General features: G+C 51.6%; 1 protein-coding gene across 1 annotated transcript in view; it reads left to right on the top strand.

The window, feature by feature from the left end:
• The window catches only part of MINDY4 (MINDY lysine 48 deubiquitinase 4), a 154135-nt gene that overhangs the window by 26108 nt on the left and 103568 nt on the right, over positions 1 to 24459 (top strand). Inside the window, exon 5 of the mRNA XM_075558217.1 lies at positions 1824 to 2233. Within this exon, the coding sequence (XP_075414332.1) occupies positions 1824 to 2233 (410 nt within the window). The remainder of the gene's footprint in view (positions 1 to 1823; positions 2234 to 24459) is intronic.

Below are 24459 nucleotides of genomic sequence, written 5' to 3'. Positions count from 1 at the left end.
GTCAGGTCCCAGGAAAGCCCACAGCCCCCAACGACTGTCGGCCACACCAGCTCCTTTCCCCGAGACATGCCTCCTGCGCCTCATGCCCACCCGAGTTTGTCATGCAGAATATTAGGAGGATGTGTGCCGGAAGGTTGGGAGTTTTAATTCGTGAGTTTCACTGTTTGAGCAAAGGTACTCTTAAGTGAAAGGAACATGTTCGCTTCTTTCCTTTCGATGGCTCGTGTGTGACTGTGGGGAGTGCACTGAACACTGGGACGCCTGGCGCGGCTGCCTCACTGTGCGCTAAGTGTTTCCAGCCACAGCACCGGGGTGATGGCGGCGCAGGTTTCCACGCAGTGAAAAAGGCAGACGACGTCGCATTCTGAGAATAGTTGTGAGCTCCCCCCCCCCCAAAAAGATCTGGGGACACTCGGGACAGTGGACCACACCCCAAATGGGTCTGCTCCTGTGAGTTTGGAATCGTCACGTGTGTGTCATTGGGACCCTTTCACGGGGAGATGATGCATATTTGCTTTCCTGCCAAGGACATTGCGGCAAACTTGTAGTGTTTATTTTGAGAGGTTTGGTTTCCCACACGCCTTCTGAAGGACACTCCGGGGCGGGCGCCGTAGCATCTTCCCAGACTTCCGAGAAAAGGTGTCTTGCTTTTCTTATTGGCTACTCAAGAGAAAAGAGCCAAGATTCACTAACCGGTCCACCAGTCGTTTCGCTTTCAGCCCTGAGATCAGCTCTGTGCTTGCCGGGGGCCAAGAGCGAGGCCGGACTCCCTGGTTCCCCCCGGCCAGAAGTTTGTGTCTCCCTGAGCACGGTGACGGATGTCCCCCCACCTCTGTGGCGGGGGGGGGGGGCCTGGGTGGCTGCTCCCGGAGGTGTCTGCACGTCGTTGTTTGCACTAGGTGGCCCAGAAATGGCCACCATTTACTCCAGCCCAGGCCCTACCACCGCGGGGCCCGGAATATTTCTCGAACTGCTGCGACGTTTGGAATTTTCAACCCAGTGGAGCCCAGTGGGCCTATTTTGGTTTTCTCGCCACCGGGTGGTAACGGGTGAGGTCCCCTCTCCTCAGCGAGTACATGAGCAAGGAGAGCAGGAATGTCCTACCGCTTTTGGAAGTCATTCATAAAACAAGCAAAAACAACTCTACAGGTATCCAGCGCCTGACCATGGTAAACACAGTCGTTCCTGTGCTTGAGCCCATTGTGGGACCACGGTGTCAGTCCATCACGTGGAGGTACCGCCCCTCCACCTGACCGAGCATGAGGTCCTTCTAAAGGGACTGGGCTCTCCTGACAACACGACCAAAGTACGTGAGCAGAAGTCTCACCATGCTTGCTGCTAAAGCGCCCTCTTGCTGTACTTCTCTGTAACAGTTTGATTTGGCAGTTCGTGGTACTTTATTTATCTATTTATTTTAATAAATCATTTTATTGGGGGCTCTTATAGCTCTTATCATCCATCCATCCATCCATCCATCTATCCATTGTGTCAAGCACATTTATACATATGTTGCCATCATCATTTTCAAAATATTTTCTTTCTACTTGAGCTCTTGGTTTCAGCTCATCCCCCACCCCCCTCACCCCTGCCCCTTTCCCTCCCGAGCCCTCCCAGACAGTTCCTGGTACTCTCAATATTCTTCACCAGCACCATAGTCGAAGTGCATCCTATCCCCCCAAGACTAGGCTGGATCAAAGCTGAAGGAACTGGGGGTGGGAAAAGGCATTCCCAGGCTAGGGGGACGTCATCGGGGAATGCTTGAAGTGAGAAAAAGTGTTTTTCTGGAAGGGGATCCTCACAGGTCTTTGCCTTTGTCCTTTCAGGATTCCTTCCGAAAACGTTCCTTGAGGCGGTCTCCAGCCTTGGGCGGCACGATCCAGCCCCAAGAGGAAGAGAGCCGGAAGGTCCTGGAGCTCTCCACCTGCCCAGCCCCGCAGGAGATCTCACACACCAGCTCCTTGCCCAGGAGCCCCCTGGGTCAGCTGTGTGAACTGACCATAGACAAGCAGAAAACCACTCCGAGCAGCCCGCCCCACCTGCCTAGCAAAGGGCTGCCCCCGAGGGAGAGGGGCAGGGTGAGAGACATTTTTGAGGCCAGCTCACCAGTGGACGGCGGCCCCGCGGTGGACAGGACGCCACTGAAGCTCTACTTGCCTGGCGGGAATTCCAGGACAACCCAGGAGAGGCTGGAAAGAGCCTTCAAGCGGCAGGGCACTCAGCCAATGCCCCTCAGGTGAGCATGCTGTGCCAGGGCGATGGCTTCTCAAGAGGAGCTGCCACCTCCCACACACACGTGTGCAGCTTCACCACTCTTCCCCCCCCCCCCCCAGCTTGTGAAACAGGCCACGTAGGCCTGGCCAGGGCCACTCTGATGAGGAGGCAGCTGAGCTCAGAGCACCTGATGTGGGGGGGGGGGGGCTTCAAAAAGTTTGTGGAACAACCCCGCTACCATTCAGTTCCAGTTGTCCATGAACCCTTTGAAGCCCTCTCGTTGACCTTAGGCTCTGCTCACCTCTTCCCCACACTTTAGCATGCGGTCCCTAAACTGACCTGTGGCCACCTGACCGGGCTGGTGTAGAGTAAGACCAGACGGATGCGGTGGACAGGTGAGGGAGGTCATGTAGTTGAGACGGGGATGAGTCAACTCCCACAGGGCTCCTGGTGGGCGCTGTGTATCTGACCTCTCCGTCTCTTTTTGGCCGTCTTTTTCTTTTTGGCCCTTCACAATAGGCTCTGAGAGTTTTGGCTTTCAAACCAACCGTACCTTCCTGAAATAAAATCTGCTCGGTTGTTGGATTTGATTTGTTTATATTCTGCATAGGTTTGGGTGTATAATTTCATGAAGAGCCTGGCAAATTTCCTCTCTTGCCACAACCATGTCAGATTCTGGTGTCCGATTTATGCTAAAAGCGTTCCTCCCTTTCTTTCCTCTTGAATAGTTGTATAACATTGGTGTCCTGGCTTCCTTAAATATCCGGAAAAACTTAGTGCAGAGGCCTCCCGGGAGGACTCAAAACTATGGATTCAGATTAAACCATGTTGTTGTTTTTTTCAAAATGAAAATGTTCTCTTTTGTCCTGTGTCCGTTTTGGCAAGTGATATTTCCCCCCAAGGAATCTGACCAACCTGTCTACCTTTTCAACTCTGCATGTATACATTGTATAACAACATTCTCTGATAGCTGTTTTAAAGTCTGTTAAGATCTGCAGTGGTGTCTCTGTTTTCATTGCTGACACTGGTAAGCTGTGTTTGCTCGCTCTCTTTTGACCCGTCTGATTAGGGGGTGTTCAATTGTATAATATTTTCAGAGTATCAACTTTTGGCTTTGTATGTTTGTTTTCTGTTTCCCTGAGTGCTACTCTTCTTTTTATTATTTCCTTCATTTTACGTTCTTTGACCTTAATTTGCTGTGTGTTTTTTAATTCTAGTTTATTGTCATGGATCCTAAATAATTGATTTTTAGCTTTCTTCCTTTGTAATGCATTTTAAGGCTATTCCTTTCTTTCCGAACAATGCTCTTTCTGCCTCTTAGCAGTGAATTTATCATGTGTTCGTATCACTCAATTAAAATATTTTATAAGTCCCATTGTGATTTCTTCTTTGAATCTTGGATTGTTTAGATATGTACTGGATGGTTTAAAAACATTTGGGTACTTTTTTGGTTTGTTTTTGATTTCTTGCTGAATTTCACCATAATCATATATATTCTGTATAATTCAGTCCTCTGATATTTACTGAGGCGTGCTTTATGGTCCAGTATATATATATTAAAATTTTATCTCTATGGGCAGCATATATTTGTAATTTAATCCAGTCTGATGATTTTAAATTTTAGTTGGAAGAATTAGTCCCTTTATGTTTTCTTTTTTGCTTGAAAAACCCTATTTAGGGTGTGTTACAATAAACAGTTTTTGGTTGCCTGAAAATGCCTCTAGTTCGCCTTCATTATTGATGGGGCAAATGGGTGCTTACCATTTTGATGGGTGTTGAATTCTAGGTTGGGGCGTATTCATTTATAGTCAGCACCTCAAACAGGGGACTCCATCGCCCTGCCTCTCGTGTGTGTGACAAGCCGACTGACAGTTTTATTGATGACCCTTTTAGATAAAGTGTCTCTTTTTCTTTTTTTAAATCATTTTGTTGGGGGCTCATACAACTCTTATCACAATCTATACATCCATCCACTGTGTCAAGTACATTTACACATCTGTTGCTATCATCATTCTCAAAACATTTTCTTTCGACTTGAGCCCTTGGTATCAGCAACTCATTTCCCCTGAGCCCTCCTATTCCCTGTCCCTCATGCACCCTTGATAATTTATAAATTATTATTATTTTTTCATGTTGTACATTGACCGATGTCTCCCATCACCCACTTTTCTGTTGTCCATATCCCTGGGAAGGGGTAATAGGTACGTTATTGTGATCGACTCCCCCTTTCTCCCGCTCCTTCCCCTTCCCTCCTGGTATGGCTACTTTCAACATTGGTCCAGAGGGGTGTTTATCGATTCAGGATTCCTTGTGTTTCCAGCTCTTATCTGTACCAGTGTACATACTCTGGTCTAGCTGGATTTGAAAGGTAGAATTGGGATCATGATAGTGGGGGCATCACGGGGCGGGAGAAGCATTTAGGAACTAGAAGAAAATTGTATGTTTCATTTTTGCTACACTGCATCCTGACTGGCTCATCTCCTCACAACCCTTCTGTGAGGGGATGTCCAGTTGCCCACAGATGGACTTTGGGTCTCCAAGTGTCTCTTTTCCCCTCTGGTTGTGCCACCCCATCCTGACTGCTTTTATGACATTTCTTTGGCTTTCAGGAGTTTCACTATTGTGTGTTTCCACGTTGTTTTCTTTGATTAACCTTCTGTGGGCATGTAGAGCTTCCTGAAACTGTTATGGGACACCTTCCATCCATTTTGACAACTCTTAGCTGTTTCCTTCAAACAAGAATGCTTTTGTTTCAACCTTACTTTCATGAGATAATCACACATATCTCAATTGTTTCTGCCATGTTTGATTGGTTTAAAAATATTCTTATACTTTAAATCTTTTCCCATCTGTCTTCATTTGTCTATTTTCTATTGACTATGTTCTAGTTCACATTTCTTCTCTTCTGCTATGTTTAATATCCTGTCAAATGACTTCAGAAAGTACTACTTTCCATCATTTTAAATGTTAGAATTTCTGTATGTGTACACGTAGATTCGTCTTTTGCGACATATTCCGTTTTCCATTTCTGTATGGACTGTGTTATTCATAGTCACGTTAAAGTCTCTGGCTCTTCCCTCCAAAGCCTGGGTCACCTGTGCATTTGTTTCTATTCCTGAATCTTCACCTGGTTCTTGATTTTTTTCCCCATTCCATTTCTTTGTATTTGTAGTACCTTTGATTGAATCCCAGTCAATGTGTTTGAACAACTATATGGGCTCTGGGTCAGCGGTTCTCAACCTGTGGGTTGAGACCCCTTTGGGGGTTGAACGACCCTTTCACAGGGGTCGCCCGTTTCACAACAGTAGCAACATGACAGTGATGACGTAGCAAGGAAAATAATGTTCTGGCTGGGAGGTCACCACAACATGAGGAAGTGTATGAAAGGGCCATGGCAGTAGGAAGGATGAGAACCACTGCTCTGAGTCGTGTTGTCTCCCTCCAAAGATTTAATTTCCTTATGGTAGACAGTAATTCCTGGCTAGTTTTAGATTTACAAAATAGCTTTGCTCAGCATTGTTATTTGTTAATACTTTTGCCCGTTATGCCACTTGGTGAACAGAAATCGTTAATTTTGGCATAATCACTGTTAAACATTTTTTTGTGTGTGTGTGTTTGCCAACGGACCTTGGAGGCCCCTGAGACTATGGTCTTGAGCACCCAGACCCAGCGACTCATCCCCTCGGGGCGTTTGGTTATGCCTGCCACGCTTTCACCCCTCTGCCCTCTCTGTGCTCTACTATGTTCATGGGTAGATTTTCAGCCAAGGTCCATACCCATGTGGAAATAGCCCGTGTCTCACACCTGTTCAGCCTGCATGTCTGTCCGAGTAACTCCTTGTAGACCTCCCTTATTACAGGATTGTGTGCAGGACAGTCCTTGTCTGCTGCCTGCCTGGGGCGTTTGCAAACCTGCCGCCGGCTTCCCTGGCCTCCACACATGTGGCCAACCTCCTCCCCTCTGCACACTAATGCCCCCTTCACCCAGGCTAACCCTTGCAGGCTAACCCTTGTCCTCCCTCTAGCCCACAACTTCTTTTTCCTGCCACACCCCCAGGCCCGGCAGCACCACAGAACGTTCCCTGGAGTGTGGAAACCCTGTCTCGGTTCTTGGCGCGTGCAAGATTTTGTCCTCTGGCAATTGGCTTGCTTCACTCAGCGCACTGTCCTTCTCATTCGTTCGTGTTGAGAGGGACTTCACAGGTGGGCCCTCGGGCCAAAACATTGCTTCTTCATGAAGTTCATTTGTCTGCTGCCATCTTCTTGCTTTGGGCAACAGGGCTGTGCTGGACATGGCCGCGTGCTTCTGTCCCTGCCCTGGCTCTCCTTCCTTGAGGGAACACACCCAGCAGGGCGGCTGATCGCAGGGTCATACGATATTTAATGTCCCAGCTGCCTGAGGGCATGTGATACCTCTTTCCACAGTGACTGCCCCACTGTACCGCCCGGCCAGCTGCTTGGGGGCGTTGGGGGTGGTTCCAGCCTCCCGACATTCTGTCCTTAAACATGATTTATACTTCTGGAGTTTTCTTTATTGGAGTCTTTCGTATCCTTAGATTTCAGGGACCTTCTCTCCACATATAAATTCTAATTGAACGTGCAGTTTTGGTTTTCGCATCCAGGTATTTAAACTCTCTGTTGGGACAGAGAGACCCACTGGCATTTTCTCCATCTTGGACAGTTTCATCTTTCCTGGCCCTCCCTCCTTCCCCCATCCACTCACAGCTCTGCCAAGGAGCTTCTGCAGACGCGTCTCCAACCTCTCCACCCAATGTCATTGGGGGTGTTGGTGGGGGTGGGGGTGCAGAGGGTGGGTCCAAAGCACACGACGATGCTTTTACTATTTTTCTACGGCTTTGCAGTTTGTCAGAATTCCGGCGAGGCCAGATCCCTTCTTTCTCTCTCCGAGGGAAGGCAGAGATGCAAGTAGGCTGTTCCTTTGTCCACAAGCTTTTTATTTTCTCACCCAACACACCTAGCTCATCCTTAGCTGGTGCTGAGCCGACCTGCCCCATTCTTGTGAAGGCCCCGCCCCCGTCACCTCAAGGCTGTCTCGTTCTGAACTGACAGCTGTCCGTTCTCTCCGCACAGTCGCCTCCTGGGACCAGCTATACCCCCGCCTCCTCGCCTTGACCCTGTTCAGCGGTCTTCTTAGTACCCACCATTTCCTGAAGTGGGACCCCTACTTGCTTAGCTATTATTTCTCTTGCCTGTCATGGAGCTTACATTGTAGGAGAGAACGGACTAGTCCCTGCACTGAGATGGGCGCCTGATCCACAGTCGGTACTTAGTGAGTGTGGGTTCATCCGTTCTCCTTCCCACACCCACGGCAACAAGATCAAGTAGCTTTGCTATTGGCTTGTTATACGTAAGACACGGTTGTAAATGTCCTCTTTTAGTTCTCACGAATGTCCTGTGAGATGGACCCTGTCTCACCATCCCCATCTTACAGATAAGAAAACAGGGCCCCTTTACTCACCCACGTTTATAGACCCAGGAAGAGGCAGAGCAGGGATTTGCTCTCAGGAAGCCAGCATCAGAGCTTCATGAATAAACGTCCGAGTGTTGCCCCCTCTTTTCCTGAGCAGAAACCCTTTCCGCTGCCTTTGAGATGGTTACCAGCATCAGCTTCAACTCACTGCTGCCCACGGACTTCTTTGCAGAATTCTCGCCTAGAGAACACGCTTCTTTACACGGCAGTAAGATCTGCCTGCCTCGTTTGTACGAGAACAGGGAACAACGTCCCAGTCTTACCTAGCGGGACAATTCTCGGGCTGCCCGATCTCGGGGAGATGGTGGGTGTGTAACGAGAAGTGGCTGGCCTGTCAGGAGGCCTGCCTTCTGATCCTGGCTTGGCTCGCCCGCACTCCCTGGCTGACCTTGGGCTGGTCCTCTCTTTTCGGGAGTTCTGTGTCCCTGACTGTAAAATGGGGACACTGGTCAGGGACTTCTAGACCTTCCTCTGAACTCCAACTCTTGCTTCCAGACTTCTTGTAGACCCTCTCCTCCGACCGTCGGGACGCGCTGAGTGCCTGCTGTTTACAGGGCATTTAGGGGCATAGTACATAGACCCTGGAGTCAGGCCAATCAGCTTTGCCCTTTATCACTATAGTTGCTTTCGGAAAAAGCCAGTCTCCCTGCCATTGAGCTGATTATGACTCAGAGTGACCCTATAGGATAGGGCAGAACTCTTTGAGTTTCTGAGACTATACATCTTTACAGGAGTAGAAAGCCTCGTCTTTCTCCCCTGAAAAGGCTGGTGGTTTTGAACTGCTGACCTTGAGCAGCCCGATGGGGGTAGTTATTAAACCTCTGACAGGTGGTTAAAAACTTTGTCTTCTGGGAAGACGGTCGTAGGTAAAAGTGCTGCTGCAGACCCCCTCCCCCACCCCCGTCGTGGTGACACGTGCTCCGAGCTCTGTAACATGCCTTTACTAGTTTGACCTGTCAATGGTCCAGTTTTCTTGGGGCCTCTTGGTATGCCACCATTCGCTGGGCACCATGCTAAGCACTTGTGTCTGCTGTATGGCTTGTTCCCGATCGTCCATCACTGAGTGTTGCTAGGTGCCGGAGAGAGGGTTCTGACCCAGTGTCCACGCACGACAGGAGCAAGCACTTCCATGTCCTGCGCCAGCCTCTCCTTGTCCTTGAGCGCATTGTTGCAGCCACCATGCCAACCCGTCTCATCAAGGGCCTCCCTCTGTTACACTGACGCTTTTCTTTACCAAGGATGACGTCCTTTTCCGGGTCTGGGCTTTTCTGATGACGTGCCCAGAGTGTGTGAGAACCCCCATCCTCACTTTGAAGGAGTATTACTGTTGGAGTAATTTTTTTCTGAGGTGGGGGTGCGGTGCAGGGTGGAGCCAGGGGGCAGGCAGATTTCCTTAAAAATGGTACCCTTCCCCTTCTTTGGACTTGGGAAAACTTTCTGGAGGCCTCGGTCTGCTGAGACGTCGGCCATAAGGGCCGTTGTGCAGCTGGGCTCCTCTCTACCGTGGCCGAGGGGAAACTCTGCTGACTCTCTTTGCCTCTCAGTCCTTGGATCTCAGAGGGTACAAACCATGTCCCCTGGCTTCCCTCTCTGGGGCTTGTGGCTGTCTGCCTCCAGTTGGCCTGGGCTGCCCCTTCCAGGCCCCTCTCAGGATTATTTATTGGCCTGACCTGAGGGGTCACGCTTGGCGGTGACTGCCCTAGGATCCTGGCCTTGGGGTCTCTTGCCCTCAGGCTGTGTTGAAGGTGGGGTGGGTGGGGGGGATCCCTCACACATTTCCGTACCTTCGTCTCCTTCACGTGCCAAGCCCGGCGTCCATCCCTGGAAGTCTTCCTTGTGTGGCCGCTGAGAGGTGATTCGTCTACACTGACATGCCAGCAGCGCTGGTATTCCAAGCCTGGCGCCTCGGCACTTTGTAAGATAGGTGTGTGTGTGTGTGTGTGTGTGTCCTCACTGATTGTGTGCTGCTATTTCCAAACCTTTTTTTGTCACCCCAGAGACTCTGTGCCCGGAAGCAATCACTCCCCATTCCCCTTCTCCCTAGCCCCCATAACCACTCATGGACCCTCTTCCCTGTGCCTTTGCCTGGCCTACAATGAGATCGTTAGGGTTTGTCCATTGGTGTCGGACTTACCTTGCTCAGAATCATGTTTTCGAGGTTCAGTTCAGGACTTTGCTTTGATACGGACGTCAGAAAGTTGGTGGAGAGATTCCACCACCACTTTATTCCATTACTCACTCCCCACCCTCCAAATGTGTGGAAGCCCTTCACATTGATAGGAAACTCACTGCCGTGGGGCCAATGCCAACACACGGCGACCCTACAGGACATGGTACAACTGCCCCTGTGCGTTTCCAGGCGGTCACTCTGCACGGGAGCAGAGAGCCTCGACTTTGCCCCACAGAGCAGCTGGTGGTTTAGAACTGCCAACTCGGTGGTTAGCAGTCCAGCTCGGCACCACTACGCCAGCAGGGCCCCCCTCACAGTGACAGCTGGGTAACATTCCATCACATTGCGGCTGCCCATCTGTTGATGGCCCTCGGGCTCGTTTCCACCCTGGGCTGCTGGATAAACGGCACAGAGACGTTGCCAGGCGCAGAGCTGTCCCAGTGGGGGCTGCCCTTCAACCTTTTAATCTTGTTCTCCAGCCAGCTGTCCAAAGGCTCATCCTGCCTCTCCTCTCAGCACAACATCTTTGTGGTTCTCTCCCTCCCCAGGCTTCTCCTTCTGTCTCTCTGTCAGTCTCAGAGCCCTGGTGGCGCTGTTGGGTAAGTGTTGGACTGCTAACTCTAAGGTGGGCAGTTCAAAACCACCAGCAGTGTTGGTGCCAGGGGAGAGAAACGAGATTTTCTGCTCCCGTGAAGACGGACAGTCGTCGGAAGCCCGGGTAGGGCGATTCTGAGCCAGGATGACTCTGGGGCGTGGTGTTTTGGTCAGGGTGGTCAACATGCCTGGGACCGGAAGCAGGCAAACTTGCGGCCGCAGTGTGGCCACAGGGTCCCTGGGAGCAGGATTAGGTGAATAGGGTGCCTGGCCTGGATGCCTGGTGTGTGGGTGCCAGTGAGCTCAGGGTAATTGACACATTGAAGATCAGTAATTGGTCCCCGGAGAAAGTGGATGCTCCCCAGAATCAGAGGGGCACATGGTCAAAGGCAGAGGTTCTTGATCTCCCTAGCACCGTGACCCTTTCATACAGTTTCTCATGTTGTGGTGACACTCCCCTCCCCCACCACCAACCATAACATTATTTTCGTTGCTACTTCATAACTGTGATTTTGCTACTGTTATGAATCGGGCAACCCCTGCAAAAGGGTCATTCAACCCCCACAGGGGTCTCGACCCACAGGTTGAGAACCGCTGGTTTAAGGTGTGGCAGGTCTGGCTTGAGACTTGGCAGTTTCCCTCCACCACGGCAGTGTCCATCGCCAGCCGAGATGGCTCAGCCGGCAAGTTCACACTGACGTGTCTGAATCTGAGAATCTCTGGGGGTCCAGGCCAGCCGACAGTGCGGTCTAGCTCTGCCGAGCATAGGAAGAGCAGGGACCGGGTGGACACAACAGCTCCTAGCACATGGCGGGCTGTTTCCACATCTGGGGGAGCGATGAAGGCGCCGTTGCTGTGATAATGTTCTCGGAGCTCCAGCATGCGCTCAGGAAAAGATGACCAAGCTTGGCTTGTCCTGCAGGGAAGCTGGTGCTATGGGGACATTCCCTAAAAGATGGGTGTCAGGTGTTGGGAACCCACTCCAGTGCTCGCCCCCTCCAGCCACCCCCCATGTGCAGTTTTCCATCCATAAACCTCTGCCTGGAGTAGAACTGGACAATGTTAATGTCTGGTTGACTCCGTGGGACTGATGTTTCATTTTGACTAATAAGTTGCATTTAAAAAAATTTTTTTAAACTGGTGATTTAGAAAAGAAAAGGGGAAAAAAGCCATCCGGGATAGATGCTTCTTTAGACCAAGCATGGTTCTTACCTCTTCACGGGCTGTGGTTCCGGGGAAAGATTAGAATCCCAGTCTTTCCTGCAGCCGCTGATGAGAGAACAGGGCCCCTGGAGGGCAGAGAGGAAATGACTCACTTGCGCCTTTGCAGGTGGTACAAGCCTGTTCCTCAGGGCTGTTGGATTTCTAGCCACTGCTTTAAGCTTGTGCTGTGAGTCTGTATCCGTGTCTCTTGTGTGCTTGCTCGCCGGAAGCCTGACCCAGCTAACCCCAGCGTGTCATCCTGCAGTATTGCTATCATTTCAGCTTCGGAGTTTCTAGCGCTGTGCTCTCAAGAAAGACCTTTTCAATTCATCACCCTGCCTGGTTTTCATCCCCCTCCCCACTTCCTGGTTAATGTATTCAACAAGGGCCCCGTGGATGCCATCACTGACTGAGAATGCCGGCCGCGTTGGGCTCAGAGGACCCACTGTGCACAGGTCTACACAGCTCCACTGCGCAGGGCTGCCCCACTGTGGTTCTCACTGGGACTCAGAGACCCTGTATGGAAGCGAGACTGCACCGGGAGCTTGTGGCTGTTATCAGGGGGCTGTGCAGGCTGTTGTAACTCAGCACCCACACCCATGTGCAGTAGGAGGACGCACTCACCACCGTTCCTACGTTTAAGCCCCTCCCTCGTTCTGGAAGGAGTATTTACACCATGGGAAATGGCCCCTGCTTACACAGCCAGGCTCTTTCTGCAGAGTCTGCGATTCATCTGCACCGGCTGGCACTCCTCCTACCCGTGGGAATTCTGCAGGAACCAAGCCGGCCACCTCCTGGCCTTCTTGGAGCTGATTATTTTATGGTGGACCGGCAGTCCCCTCAGAATCAACCCTCATGGCCATCGAGTCGATGCCCCTGTGGATTACTGAGACCGTCACCCTTCATGGGGTGGAGAGCCCTGTTGTTCTCCCACGGCAGGCACAGTGACAACAGACTGCTACGTGCTAGGTGGAAAAGCAACCAGAGAAGGGCCATGGGGAGTCGCGAGAGGAGGCTGGCTGGTTTGTAAAGGGGTAGCTGGGGCAAACCCTGCTGAGAAGGTGGCATTTGAGAGCAGACAAGGAGGAAGGCAGGGAAGAAGCCTTTTGGCCCCCTGAGAGCAGATGCGGAGAGAACAGACATGCTGCCCATCGGTGTGAGTACATTGGCTTGTCTGACACAGGAGAGGGGGTGGAGAGCGTGTGACGGGTTAGAGACGCAGCAGGGCCCTGGGGGCTGCAGAGAGGACAGGCTTGGGCGCTAGGAGAGATGGGATGAAGCTGAGCACTTCTGGGTCCTGTGTTTTGCTGGCAGAAGTCCCACCATGGTGGGGTTCCCCAGCTCCCTCTAGGTCTCTGCATGCCTCTGTAAGGTGTGGGGCGGATGGAACCCTCCTGATGGAGTCCCCCATCCTGATATCTGTCCCCACTATAATCTGCATATGGACTCGGGTCTGCCCACCCCTTCCCCTCTGGTGGACTCCTGACCCGAGAACTCCGGTCTGCTTGACTGACCCCTGGGGCGTCTCTGCGTCAAGGATGGACGCATACTCGGAGGCCCTGCGCCTGTGGACTCCCTCCTGGTTGTGGGACTGTGTGGGCCCCCGTAGGTCCTCAATGACGCAATCGAGGGTCCAGCTCCGGGCACCAGGGTCTGCCACAGAAGGCTCGGGCTTCTCCTGTTCCTGCTGCTGGGTGTGGCGCTGGAAGCCGGGCCGACTTCTGTGGGCAGAGCCCTGCTGCTGCTAAAGCTGTTGCCAGCTACCTGCTGGTGTGGGCCGGGCTGACTAGAGAACCAAGTCCAGACACACTCACATGTGTGTAAGAGAGGGCTTGTATCAAGAAGCAATTATGCATCAATAAAACACCCTAGCCCAGTCCAGATCAAGTCCATAAATTCGGTATTAGCCCAGAAGTCCAAGATTAGCCCATGAATTCTTCTTCAGCCTCAGGCAGCACATGCAATGATGCCGAATGCAGGAAGATCACAGGCCGGTGGGTGGAAAGTCCTGTGGGTCCAATGGCTGTGGATGCATCTCCAGGGCCCTGGTTGCCATCAGCTTGGCTCCATGTGGCTTGTCAACAGGGATGTGTAGCAGAGAGAGAGAGAGTGTGTGTGCGCCTGCAGGGAGGAAGAGAGGAAAACTCCCAGAATCCTCATGAGAAGGCCACACCCACAAGGAGGGATCACCAGACGTTGACCTGATTGGCAGGCTAGACTCCACCCCTTCGTTCTTTTTTTTTTTTATTTTCTATTTATTAATCATTTTTATTGGGGGGCTCTTACCAATCTTATGAAAATACATCACTCAGTTGTATAAAGCACAATTGTACATAAGCTGCCATCAGCACTGCTCATTTTATTTCTACTTGAGCCCTTGGTATAAGCTCCTTTTATCTCCCGCCATCCCCATCCTCCTACCCTTGGGAATCATTGATCAATTATATATTATTGTTATTTCGTGTATTACACTGCCCATTCTCTCCCTTCACCCACATTTCTGTTATTCTTCCTCTTCTGGGGGAAGCTGTATATCCAACCTTGTGATGGGTTCCCCTCCCTGCATCCCTGCCACCCTCACCATCTCCCTACCCTCATGATATCACTACACCCACTACTGTTCCTGAGGGTTTCATCTGTCCTGAATTCTATGGGTTGAGAGCTCTTATGTGTACCAATATGTGTACTCTGGTCTAGCCAGATTTTTTAGGTCGAAGTGGGTCATGGTAGTGGGAGGAGGAAGCATTCGGGAACTAGAGGAATGATGTGTGTTTCATTGGTACTATACTGCACCCTGGTTGCATCGTCCCTTCCTTGTTTTTTTTTTTAATTTTAACAATTTATTGGGGCTCATACAATTCTTTTCACCGTTTATATATATACATACATCAATTGTATAAAGCACATCTGTACAGTCTTTGCCCTAATCATTTTTTTATCTTTTCTTCTTTTACATTTTCTTAGGGACTCATACAACTCTTACCACAATCCATACATATACATACATCAATTGTATAAAGCACATCCATACATTCCCTGCCCCAATCATTCTCAAGGCATTTGCTCTCCACTTAAGCCCCTTGCATCAGGTCCTCCTTTTTTTTCCCTCCTCCCTCCCCATTCCCCCCTCCCTCATATGCCCTTGGTAATTTATACATCGTTGTTTTGTCATATCTTGCCCTATCCGGAGTCTCCCTTCCCCCCTTCTCTGCTGTCCCTCTCCCAGGGAAGAAGTCACATGTGGATCCTTGTAATCAGTTCCCCCTTTCCAACCCACTCACCCTCCACTCTCCCAGCATCGTCCCTCACACCCTTGGTCCTGAAGGTATCATCCACCCTGGATTCCCTGTACCTCCAACCCTCATATGCACCAGTGTACAGCCTCTGTCCTATCCAGCCCTGCAAGGTAGAATTCGGATCATGGTAGTTGGGGGGAGGAAGCAACCAGGATCCGGGGGAAAGCTGTGTTCTTCATCGATACTACCTCACTCCCTAATTAACCCATCTCCTCTCCTAAACCCCTCTATGAGGGGATCTCCATTGGTCAACACTTGGGCCTTGGGTCTCCACTCTGCACTTCCCCCTTCATTTAATACGATATATATACATATATATACATACATATATACATATACACATATATACACATACAAACACACACTTATATCTTTTTTTTTTTTTGCATGATGCCTTATATCTGGTCCCTTGGGCACCTCGTGATCGCACTGGCCGGTGTGCTTCTTCCATGTGGGCACCCCTTCGTTCTTTTATCGAGTTGACATGAAGTTGTGTCCGCACCCACCACCTGCTGCATCATTTCTTCCCTAGGCCAGGTTCTCAAGAACAGCAGGTCTTAAGCTGTGCTTGCTGGGTCTGCAGCAACGGTGGCAGCTAGGAACTTGTTAGAAATACACAACTCCAGCCCTTCTGAGCTGTGTGTGTGTGTGTGTGTGTGTGTGTGTGTGTGTGAGAGAGAGAGAGAGAGAGAGAAGGCCAAGAGCCTGTGTTCTAACAAGCTCTCCTGCAGGGGCTGGGGAATCAGGGCCAGGGCCAGAGATGGGGAGGGGAGTGTGTGGGTAACACATGGTACATTGGGGGGCGTGCTGGGGCCAGAAAGGGAGGACAGCAGGGCAGAGCAGGCAGGAGCTCAGTAAGGATAGGGGTCTTACCTCGAGACTCAGAGCAGGGATTATGCCACAGTGGGTCCCCTTTTTAAGCCAGGGGTCAGCTCTCTGCTCCCCTGTGCCGGTCATTGGCCATGGGTCGCCCATCTTGGTGTGCATACTGCTTGCTGGGTAAGGGCACGCCTGTGGAGAAGGGTGTGGCCTGAGCCGTTAGCAGCCAGTGCTCACAGCGAGGGGCACTGCCTCTCCCCAGGGGCCCAGCGGGGCACCGCTGGCTTCCAGTGCAGTGTGCACTGCTTCCTTCCAGTCACCCAGCCCCTAGGTCACAAAGTCCTTGATGGCTGCCCTCTGGTGCTCACGATACCCCTTGAGGCTGGAAACAAACAAACAAAAAGTTAAAAAGAAAAATCCATGTCAAGGAGTCAATTCTGATTCATACCACCCCTATGGACAGCAGACCTGCCCTAAACTGATTAGCAGGCCAGCACCCAACGCACCAGAGGCAGGCCAAGCAGGGTCTGTGACAGACAAGAGGGGACACAGATGTCAGAGCCTGAATCTAGTCCCACAGACGGACAAGGCGCCACTGCCCACAGTACGACTTTCTTTACCAGCACACCCATCGGTGACTTCATGGCAGGGCAGTGGCCCCTTCGTATTAAGCAGACAATAAGCCACCTGGAGCGCTGCTAGGAACTGGGGCCCTAGTACAAGACCTGCTTCCTAAAGCCCCATGCCCACCACGAGGCCGTGTGCAACAGGTGCTGGACTGTGGTTCTCACAGGTAGCGTGAGATCAGGGAGTGGTTAGAGGGTACTGTCAGGTTGGCACTGGGCTGCCAACCACTAGGTGGGCAGTTCAAACCTGGCTAGCTCTTCAACTGAAGAAATATCAGGCTGTCTGCTCTAGGCCCTCGATAGGATTGCTTTGGGCTGGGACTGACTGATGGTGGTGGGTCTTATTTTTTTGGTGGTGGGGGGGGGTTGTTGTTGGAGGGCACAGAAGGGCTCTGGACTCAGAGCCACTCTTTGTTCCTGTAAAAGTCATTTCCCAGACACAGGCAGAACCAGCTTCTCTGAGCTCCACTGTGAATCTCTGCAAGGAATTTAGCGCCTCTGACCCACCAACCCTCCAAGGGACATAGATGAGACTTTCTGCTCCCAATCTCAGAAACCCACGGAGGCAGTTCTGCTCGGTCCTGTGAGTCGGATTGGACATGTGGCAGGGAGTTCAGTTTTAGCCTTGGTCAAATTTTCAGGTCATGCCCAAGTATGGACAGTAGGTGGCAGCAGATCCCTATCAATCCTGGATTTCAGAGCCGCCTGCCCACCTTCCCTTTAGTCTGCTTGTGGTCCCTCAGGCCCAGCCTACACTCCATGTGCATCACGGGGTAGGGAATGGCTCCAGTGCACAATCATGGGTCCCCTCGAGACCTCCAGGAATTGATCAGTGACCCCCATAGCTCCCAGGTTTGTTTAGGTCCAGGGGTCCCAAGTCTGATCTACATGCACCTTCCAGGGGGAAAGAGACATCCCACAGCCCAAAGATTTACTTTGAGACCCAAGACAATCTGGCTAAGAAATGGAAGTGGTCATGTCTCTCCTAGGAAGGGTGAACTATTGTGCCTCCCATTTCAGACACTCCCACAATCCTGCCCTGCCCCTGCCCAGTCATTGGCACCCTGGCAGTGCAGTGGGTTAAGCGGTTGGCTGCTAGCCGAGCCGCAGGAAAAAGATGAGGCAGTCTGCTTTCCTGAAGATGTACAACCTTGGGAACACCTTGGGGCAGTTCTCTTGTGACCTGTAGGGCCACTCTGAGCTAGAGTGCACAAGGGGTTCCCTGGTGTGCAGGATGCTCTGCGTAGGGAAGCCCTGCTGCTAGATGGAGAAGAGAAATTGAGACCCATCAACATTTTGGAGGAGACAGGTGGGAGAAGGGGGGAGGTGTGATGGCGCTTTCTCTTCCTTGGATCTTATTTTCCATACTCTGAGATGATCCTCCAGCTAGTTTCCCAAATCCCTGGTCACCAGATCCCCAAAGAGACCCTGCAGGAGTCAACACCAGGGCCTGGTCTTGGGTGCAGAGTGGGTCCCCTCAACAGCTCACAGTGATTCGGGTGCAGGGTAGGCACCTGCACAAACCCAAGGGTGGGTTCTTCCTCAAAGAGCACCCCCCCCCCCCGCCCCGTGGCCTTGCTTGTCCCAGCCTACTCCTGGCCCTGGTTAACCGAGGCTGACTTGCTTTGCTTTTGTCCCCTCAAGTAGACAGGCATTTGATGCCTCCTCTTTACTTCAGGACGTTCTTAAGGACGGCTGGAACCAAGCCTTCTTTCCATATCGGCCCCATGCTGACCAGGGGAGAGAATGTACGTGGTAAGGGGAGCAGAAGGGCAGATTATGCTGTTCTGTCTAGGACAGTCAGTGGTGTGCAATTTCAAGTGGAACTCATTAACAGAATTGGAACAGCTTTTGAACTATTGACCTTGAGGTTAGCAGCGCAATACCTAATCACTACCCCGCCAGGGCTCCTTTGGAACAGCTTTATTTGCAAATTGGCTTGTTGACATTCATTCTTTAAGCCATGTATTCCTTTAACCAACTAATCTTTAAACCAACCAACCTTCCAAGCAACCAACCAAGCAACCAACCTACCTACCTACCAACTAACCAACCAACAACCAACCAAACTACCAACCAACCTACCTACCTACCAACTAACCAACCAACCAAAGTACCAACCAACCAACCTACCTACCAACTAACCAACCAACCAACCAACAAACCAACCAACCAACCAACCAAAGTACCAACCAACCAACCTACCTACCAACTAACCAACCAACCAACCAACAAACCAACCAACCAAAGTACCAACCAACCAACCTACCTACCTACCAACTAACCAACCAACTAACCACCAACCTACCAACCAGTCAACCAACCAACTTAATCTACTTTCCACATGTATAAGTCACTTGACTGTGACCTTGTTCAGGAATCCTGCATCTCTACCTAGATGTGATTGCCTTTCTCTTTGTACTTCCTCCAGCACACCAGAGCGAGCCTATGCTGTGGTGTTTCTCCCGCTGCACTGTCAGCTATGGGGTTGACTTGGCTGCACCTCTGCCTCCACTACATGTGCCCAGCACTGTTAAAGTACAGGATGGTGGCTTTGAATGACTGAATTTGCTAGAGGCTGGAGGGATGTGACATGCAAGGTCTTTTCTCCTCCAGGGCATCTCTGAAGAGTGTAATTAGTGACTTGGCAAATACGAAAAGTCACCTGAAATATCTGTCAGTCTCTAACCCAAGACCCAATAAAATAAAAAAACAAAACCCACTGCTATCGAGTCAATCCCACACAGAGTGCCCCTATGAGACAGAGTAGGAATGGCCTTGTGGCTTTCTGAGGCTGTCAGTCTTTCCTAGAGCAGATAGCCTCATCTTCCTCCTGCAAGGCAGCTGGTGGGTTTGAACAGTTAACCTTATGGCTAACCGCCTAACACATAGTCTCTTACACAATGAGTGCTCCTTCCAAAGATCTTAGGAAGAAAGGTCTGGCAGTCTACGTCCAGAAGTCAGTCCATGAAAACGAAATGGATCTCAGTGACCTGATGGTGGAGCTGGCACAGGACTGCACAGGGCTTCACTCTTGAGCAAGGGGTCACCAAGCACCAGGGAACGAACAAATACAGGATGTCAGGTGAGATAAGGCAGGGCTGGCGCAGTCTTGATGATGGAGTAGAGTTCACTTGGCCCAGTGGAAGGATCAGCTGAGGATCCTAGTGCTGTGCCTGGAATAACATAGGCTCATTGCCCTTCTCCTTCCCCTTGGCCTGGACTATTTGTGGGAAGACTTGCTGGGGTGCCCAGTCTGGTCTCACTCCTCCTGAAGCAGCAGTCTGCTCCCCTTCAACTTTTTCCCCAGGGGTCTCCGTTGGGTTCCACTGCATTTGCCAGACAGCTTGTGTCACATGCACTTGTGGTGGGTGATGGAGAAAGAGTGTAAGTCGATAACTTTCCCTAAGGTTTGGGAAAAGGCATTGCTTTGGCAAAAAGGTGGGTATCCTTGCCTGCCATCCCGAGTCTCTCTGGGGTAGGTCAGACACCCTGGGGACCTGGGCACACTGGATGCAGACATGGTCCTCGTGACTCTCAGCTGGTTCTTCCCAGTGATGGTAGTGGCTCGGGGTGACGCCCCACCTTGGCAGGGCGACTGACCTTGGCTGCCGGGTTCTGGCGGGCACTCCCTGGGCAGGGCCCTTCACATCACAAAGATGACATCCAAGGGCAGCTTCCTGTCCAGCTCGCGTCATTCCAGAAAACTCTACTGTTTTCTCTGCTCAGTAGCACCAGGAGTTACTGAAGGTCACGGGATTCCTTGTTTGGTTGTGTTCTGCCATTTCCTGCGGAGGCCGGGTCTGCGGGTCCTGGGTCCCTTAGAAGTGGTGCCGTTTCCCCACAGAAGAAACGACTTTTGATCTCCTCCTAAAGGGCATATGCTTTTATTTTATTCAAGTCCACAAAGGGTTGCGGTGGCTGGGACGGTTGGTGTTGAGAAAGGTTCCCGGCCGCCCCAAGGTTGAGATGCTCAAGGCAATGAGGAAATAAGATGGGGAAAGGCAGAGGGACCAGGCCGACGGACAGGGAGCCCTGGAGCCAGAGTTCCCATCTTTCCGGGGCCTGGTGAAGCTTGTTCTCACTGAGGGAGGGAACACCCTCAACTGGCCTGGACTGAAGATGCTGTCCCTCGTTCATTCCTCACTGCCACACTCTGAAAGTTGCTGATCATATTGTGCTGGTGAGGAAACTGAGGCACGGGATGGCCAACCTGTCGAAATCCATACTTGGAGCGGCCGGGCTCTGTACCCAGGTGGCCTGGCTCTAGGGGTCTCACCTTGTCCACTGTCCTCAGCCCCCTCCTGGGGACTGCTGAGCTGCCCGTATAAGCAAGGATTGGAAGGGCCCATCTGCCCACGCTGTGGGGGCCGTGTGAACAGAGACAAAGAGGCCGACACTTTGCCCGGGACTCAGGGGGCACTGACCATGTGCTTGGATCACAGGAGAGGAGCAGGGGCTAGGCGGACTTGAGACTGGAGGGGCTAGGTCGGTGCCGTGATTCTCATGGAAACAATAGGCAGAAAGGGAAAGGTCTTGGGCATGTGGGGTCCTGCCGTGGTCATTCCTGCAGTCATTCGTTAGACCACTCAGGCCTGTGCTCCAGGAGGATGGGGCCTTGGGGCGCTGCAGGGCTGAGCAAGGTGGGCAGGGCGTCAAAGCCAGAGCCAGCATGTCCTGAGCTGCTGGAGGATGGAGGTGCAGAGCTCCCTAGAAGGAGAGGCCACAGGGCTGGATGTTTGTCATAGGTTTGCTGTCAGAGGAGAGCCACCACGTGGGTGGCTTTGTGGAGCAGGCATCTATTATTCTTAATTTTTACAGCTCAGGAGACTAACTCAGCTCCCTGCCGTCCAGTCGATTCTGCCAAGGGCACGGAGTTGAACTGCCCCCGTGGGTTTTCCAGGCTGCAAAGTTTTATGGGCACAGAAAGGCTCTTCTTTCTTCCGTGGGGCAGCGGGTGGTTTCGGGTGGCTGGCCTTGTGCAGTGAGCAGCCCCACATGCATTTCAGGCCATAGGCAAGCCCTTGGCGGCAGCGTCTGCAGCCTCAGCATCGCCCCGTGCCTTGGAGAGAGCCCCACGTGGCATCTGTTCCCCTACCCCCCCGCCCCGCCTTTGTGTTTGCTTATCTCCACGTGTAACCATCTCTGTATTTGGAAATGAGTAGGTTCTAGACACACCCCACAGGGGCTGTGGGGCTGGCACAGCACTGGGCAGCGCATCTCTCTGTTGCACACAGGGCCGTCACCAGTCAGAGCTGAGCCACCAGCACCTAACGACCCCAACAACTCCGACAGGGCCTGGCACACCCTATCAGAGGGTCCTGCTGTTTGGGAAGAGAGGCTTCAAGGAGGCTGTGGGTCAGGGGCACAGCGGGCTGGGCCCGTGTGAGCAGAGAGTGGAATGGAGAAGGGCCAAGGGCTCCGCCAGGGTCAGGAAGAGGAGTCAGTTTCTAGCCCCTCTCAGGTAACCTTTGCTTCTACAGTCAAGAATGGGACAGAAATGCCCATCCTGAGAAATGTCAGGCAGGAGGTTTGGTTCAAAGGGGGGTCATTTGGGATGTCTTGGTGAGGGGCCACAAGCTGACACTTTGGGGGGGCTGGGCATTGCCCAAGGTGAATGATCAAAGTGCTCAGGCCAGGCTCCTGCAAGCACACCCGATTTTGGCGTGGGAGTAAAGGAGTGGTGTGAGCCCACGGAGGACTGCAGGAGCCCAGCCCTCTCCCACCCCAAGGGGAGAGGAGGAGACTGGGGGTCTGCCGCCTTCAATCCTATGAGTGTGGGAAAGCCCCGAGTCTGGCCACGTGGGCCCCTGGGCAACTTTGGGCGAGAACAGCCTCTATGGCCATACTTGGAGCAGAAGGTTCTTCTGGGTGGTGCAAACGGTTAATGCACTAGACTGCTAACCGAAAGGTTGGAGGTTCAGGCCCATCCAGCAGTGTCTTGGAAGAACGGGCTGGCGATTTGGGCCCCCAAAAGAAAAAAAACAAAACACCCCAGCCAACCCGCGAAGCACAGTTCCACTCCCACACGCGTGAGGTCGCCAAAGGTGGGCTGCCGTGAGCTGACGTGCCGGCCAGGGGAGGGACAAGGATGCCGCAGAGAACGTGGGGCACTTTCAGAGCGTGGAGGTGAAGGGGAAAGGAGGGACTGAATGGCAGCCCAAGGGCACAGGGTTAAGGAACTGGATTTTCTTAGGACAGGAGAGATGCGCGCATGCGCATCAACCAAGGGCGGGAGTCAGCCAAGAGGAGGAATTAATCAGTCACAGCGACTCGCAGAAAAAGCCAGGAGTGTGTGCTCCGATGGGGCAGGGCGGAGCGGAGCGGGGCTGCGGCCGCGACAATCACTAGATTCATTTTCCACCACATTCCATCACGATAATTGTTGTCCGCAATGATCAGCCCCAGGCATGATGGGTTCCCAAAGCGCCTTTTGACAAGCCCCAGTGAAAGACTCAATTCTGCTCAGCGGTTTAAAAAAAATTTTTTTTTGAATTTTATTTTGAGTTACTTGAAATTTCTTTCAATTAAACAAAGCTTTGTTTCATCAAGTTATCAAGAACTGCTATTTGGGAAACATTGCATTTGATTGTGTCCCGAGCCTTTAAAACTTTGCTTTCCATCTCTATCTTAGCTAGTAACTCAACATGGGAGAGCGGGAATGGACCTGTGCTTTATACGTGGATGAGTGGACCTCAAATTCCACCTCAGCCACATACTAACAGGGTGACCTTGGGCAAACAAATATATTTATATATATAATATTAGTTTAAATCCACCAGCTGCTCTGCAGGAGAAAGATGAAGCTGTCTGCTCCCGTAAAGATTCACCATCATGGAAAACGCCGTAAAAGGTTGCGGTGAGTCGGAATCAGCAGGATAACAGCCGGTTTGCCTTTTGCTCCTGTGACTTAGTTTCTTCATTGATAAAACGGAATAACGAACTGCTTTTCCACATTCCCCTGAGCAATAAGTGAAATGAGGACTACGACGTATCTGACTGCCAAACAGAAATCTTTGCTAAACATTAAGTTCCTCCTGCTATTTCGTGAGTCAAAGGACCCCTTCTGTGTTAGTCTGGGTAGACTAGAGAAGCAAATCCAGAGACACTCGTATGTGTGTGAGAGAGCTTTATATAAAAGAGCAACTGTACATTTAGAAAATACCCCAGCCCAGTCCAGATCACATCCACTAGTCCAATATTAGCCCATATGTCCAATACCAGTCTACCAATATTAGCCCGTATATGCAATGCCAGTCCACAAATTCCTCTTCAGACTCAAGCAACACATGCAATGATGCTGAATGCATAAAGGTCACAGCCCAGTGGGGGAAAGCCTTGTGGATCTGTGGTGGTGGAAGCATCTCAGCACTGGCGTGGGGCTCCATGTGCTTCCTCCAGCTCCCAGGACTCTGGCTCTATCAGCATAGCTCCATGTATCTTGTCAGCAGGAAGACAAAGCAGAGTCTGTGTGTATCTGGCCTCCAGTGAGCTATTTCTCTCCTTAATGTCTCCAAATGAAGTCATCAAGCTGTGACCTGATTGACAGGCTTGACTCCACCCCTTCCTCAAATTGACAGTAGATTATAGAACTGCCACAACTTCCCTTAAATGTATGGCTGTAGGAACCGGTGACGGTGCAAACGGCTACATGCACCACTGCTAGCTGGAAGGTCGACAGTTCAAATACCCTCCAGAGGCACCTGGGGAGACAACCCCTGGCAATCTGTTCCTGAAAGATCAGGCTTTCTGCCTTAAAAAGCCGTGGGGGAAGGTCTACTCTGTACACACAGCATCACCATGAGTCAGAGAAGGCTCAATGGCAGCAGCAGCATTCCGGACTAGAACGGGGAGAGCCACGGGAGAGCCGGGAAGTAAGGTTGGGATCAGGTTAAGGGAGACTGATGGTCACCGAGACCAGGGCCAAGGGAACTGACACCATGGGCACTGCCTGGACTTCGGGACCCCACTCTGCTGCTCTGTCCCCTGGCCGGGCCCACACAAGCCCTCGGGAGCATCTGTGGATTGAATGAGTTTTGCTTGCCTTTCC

This window comes from Tenrec ecaudatus, chromosome 9 (assembly GCF_050624435.1).
Source record: "Tenrec ecaudatus isolate mTenEca1 chromosome 9, mTenEca1.hap1, whole genome shotgun sequence".
Lineage (NCBI taxonomy): Eukaryota > Metazoa > Chordata > Mammalia > Afrosoricida > Tenrecidae > Tenrec > Tenrec ecaudatus.
The sequence above is the reverse complement of the archived record's forward strand: the minus strand, read 5'-3'. Positions and strand labels throughout refer to the sequence as shown.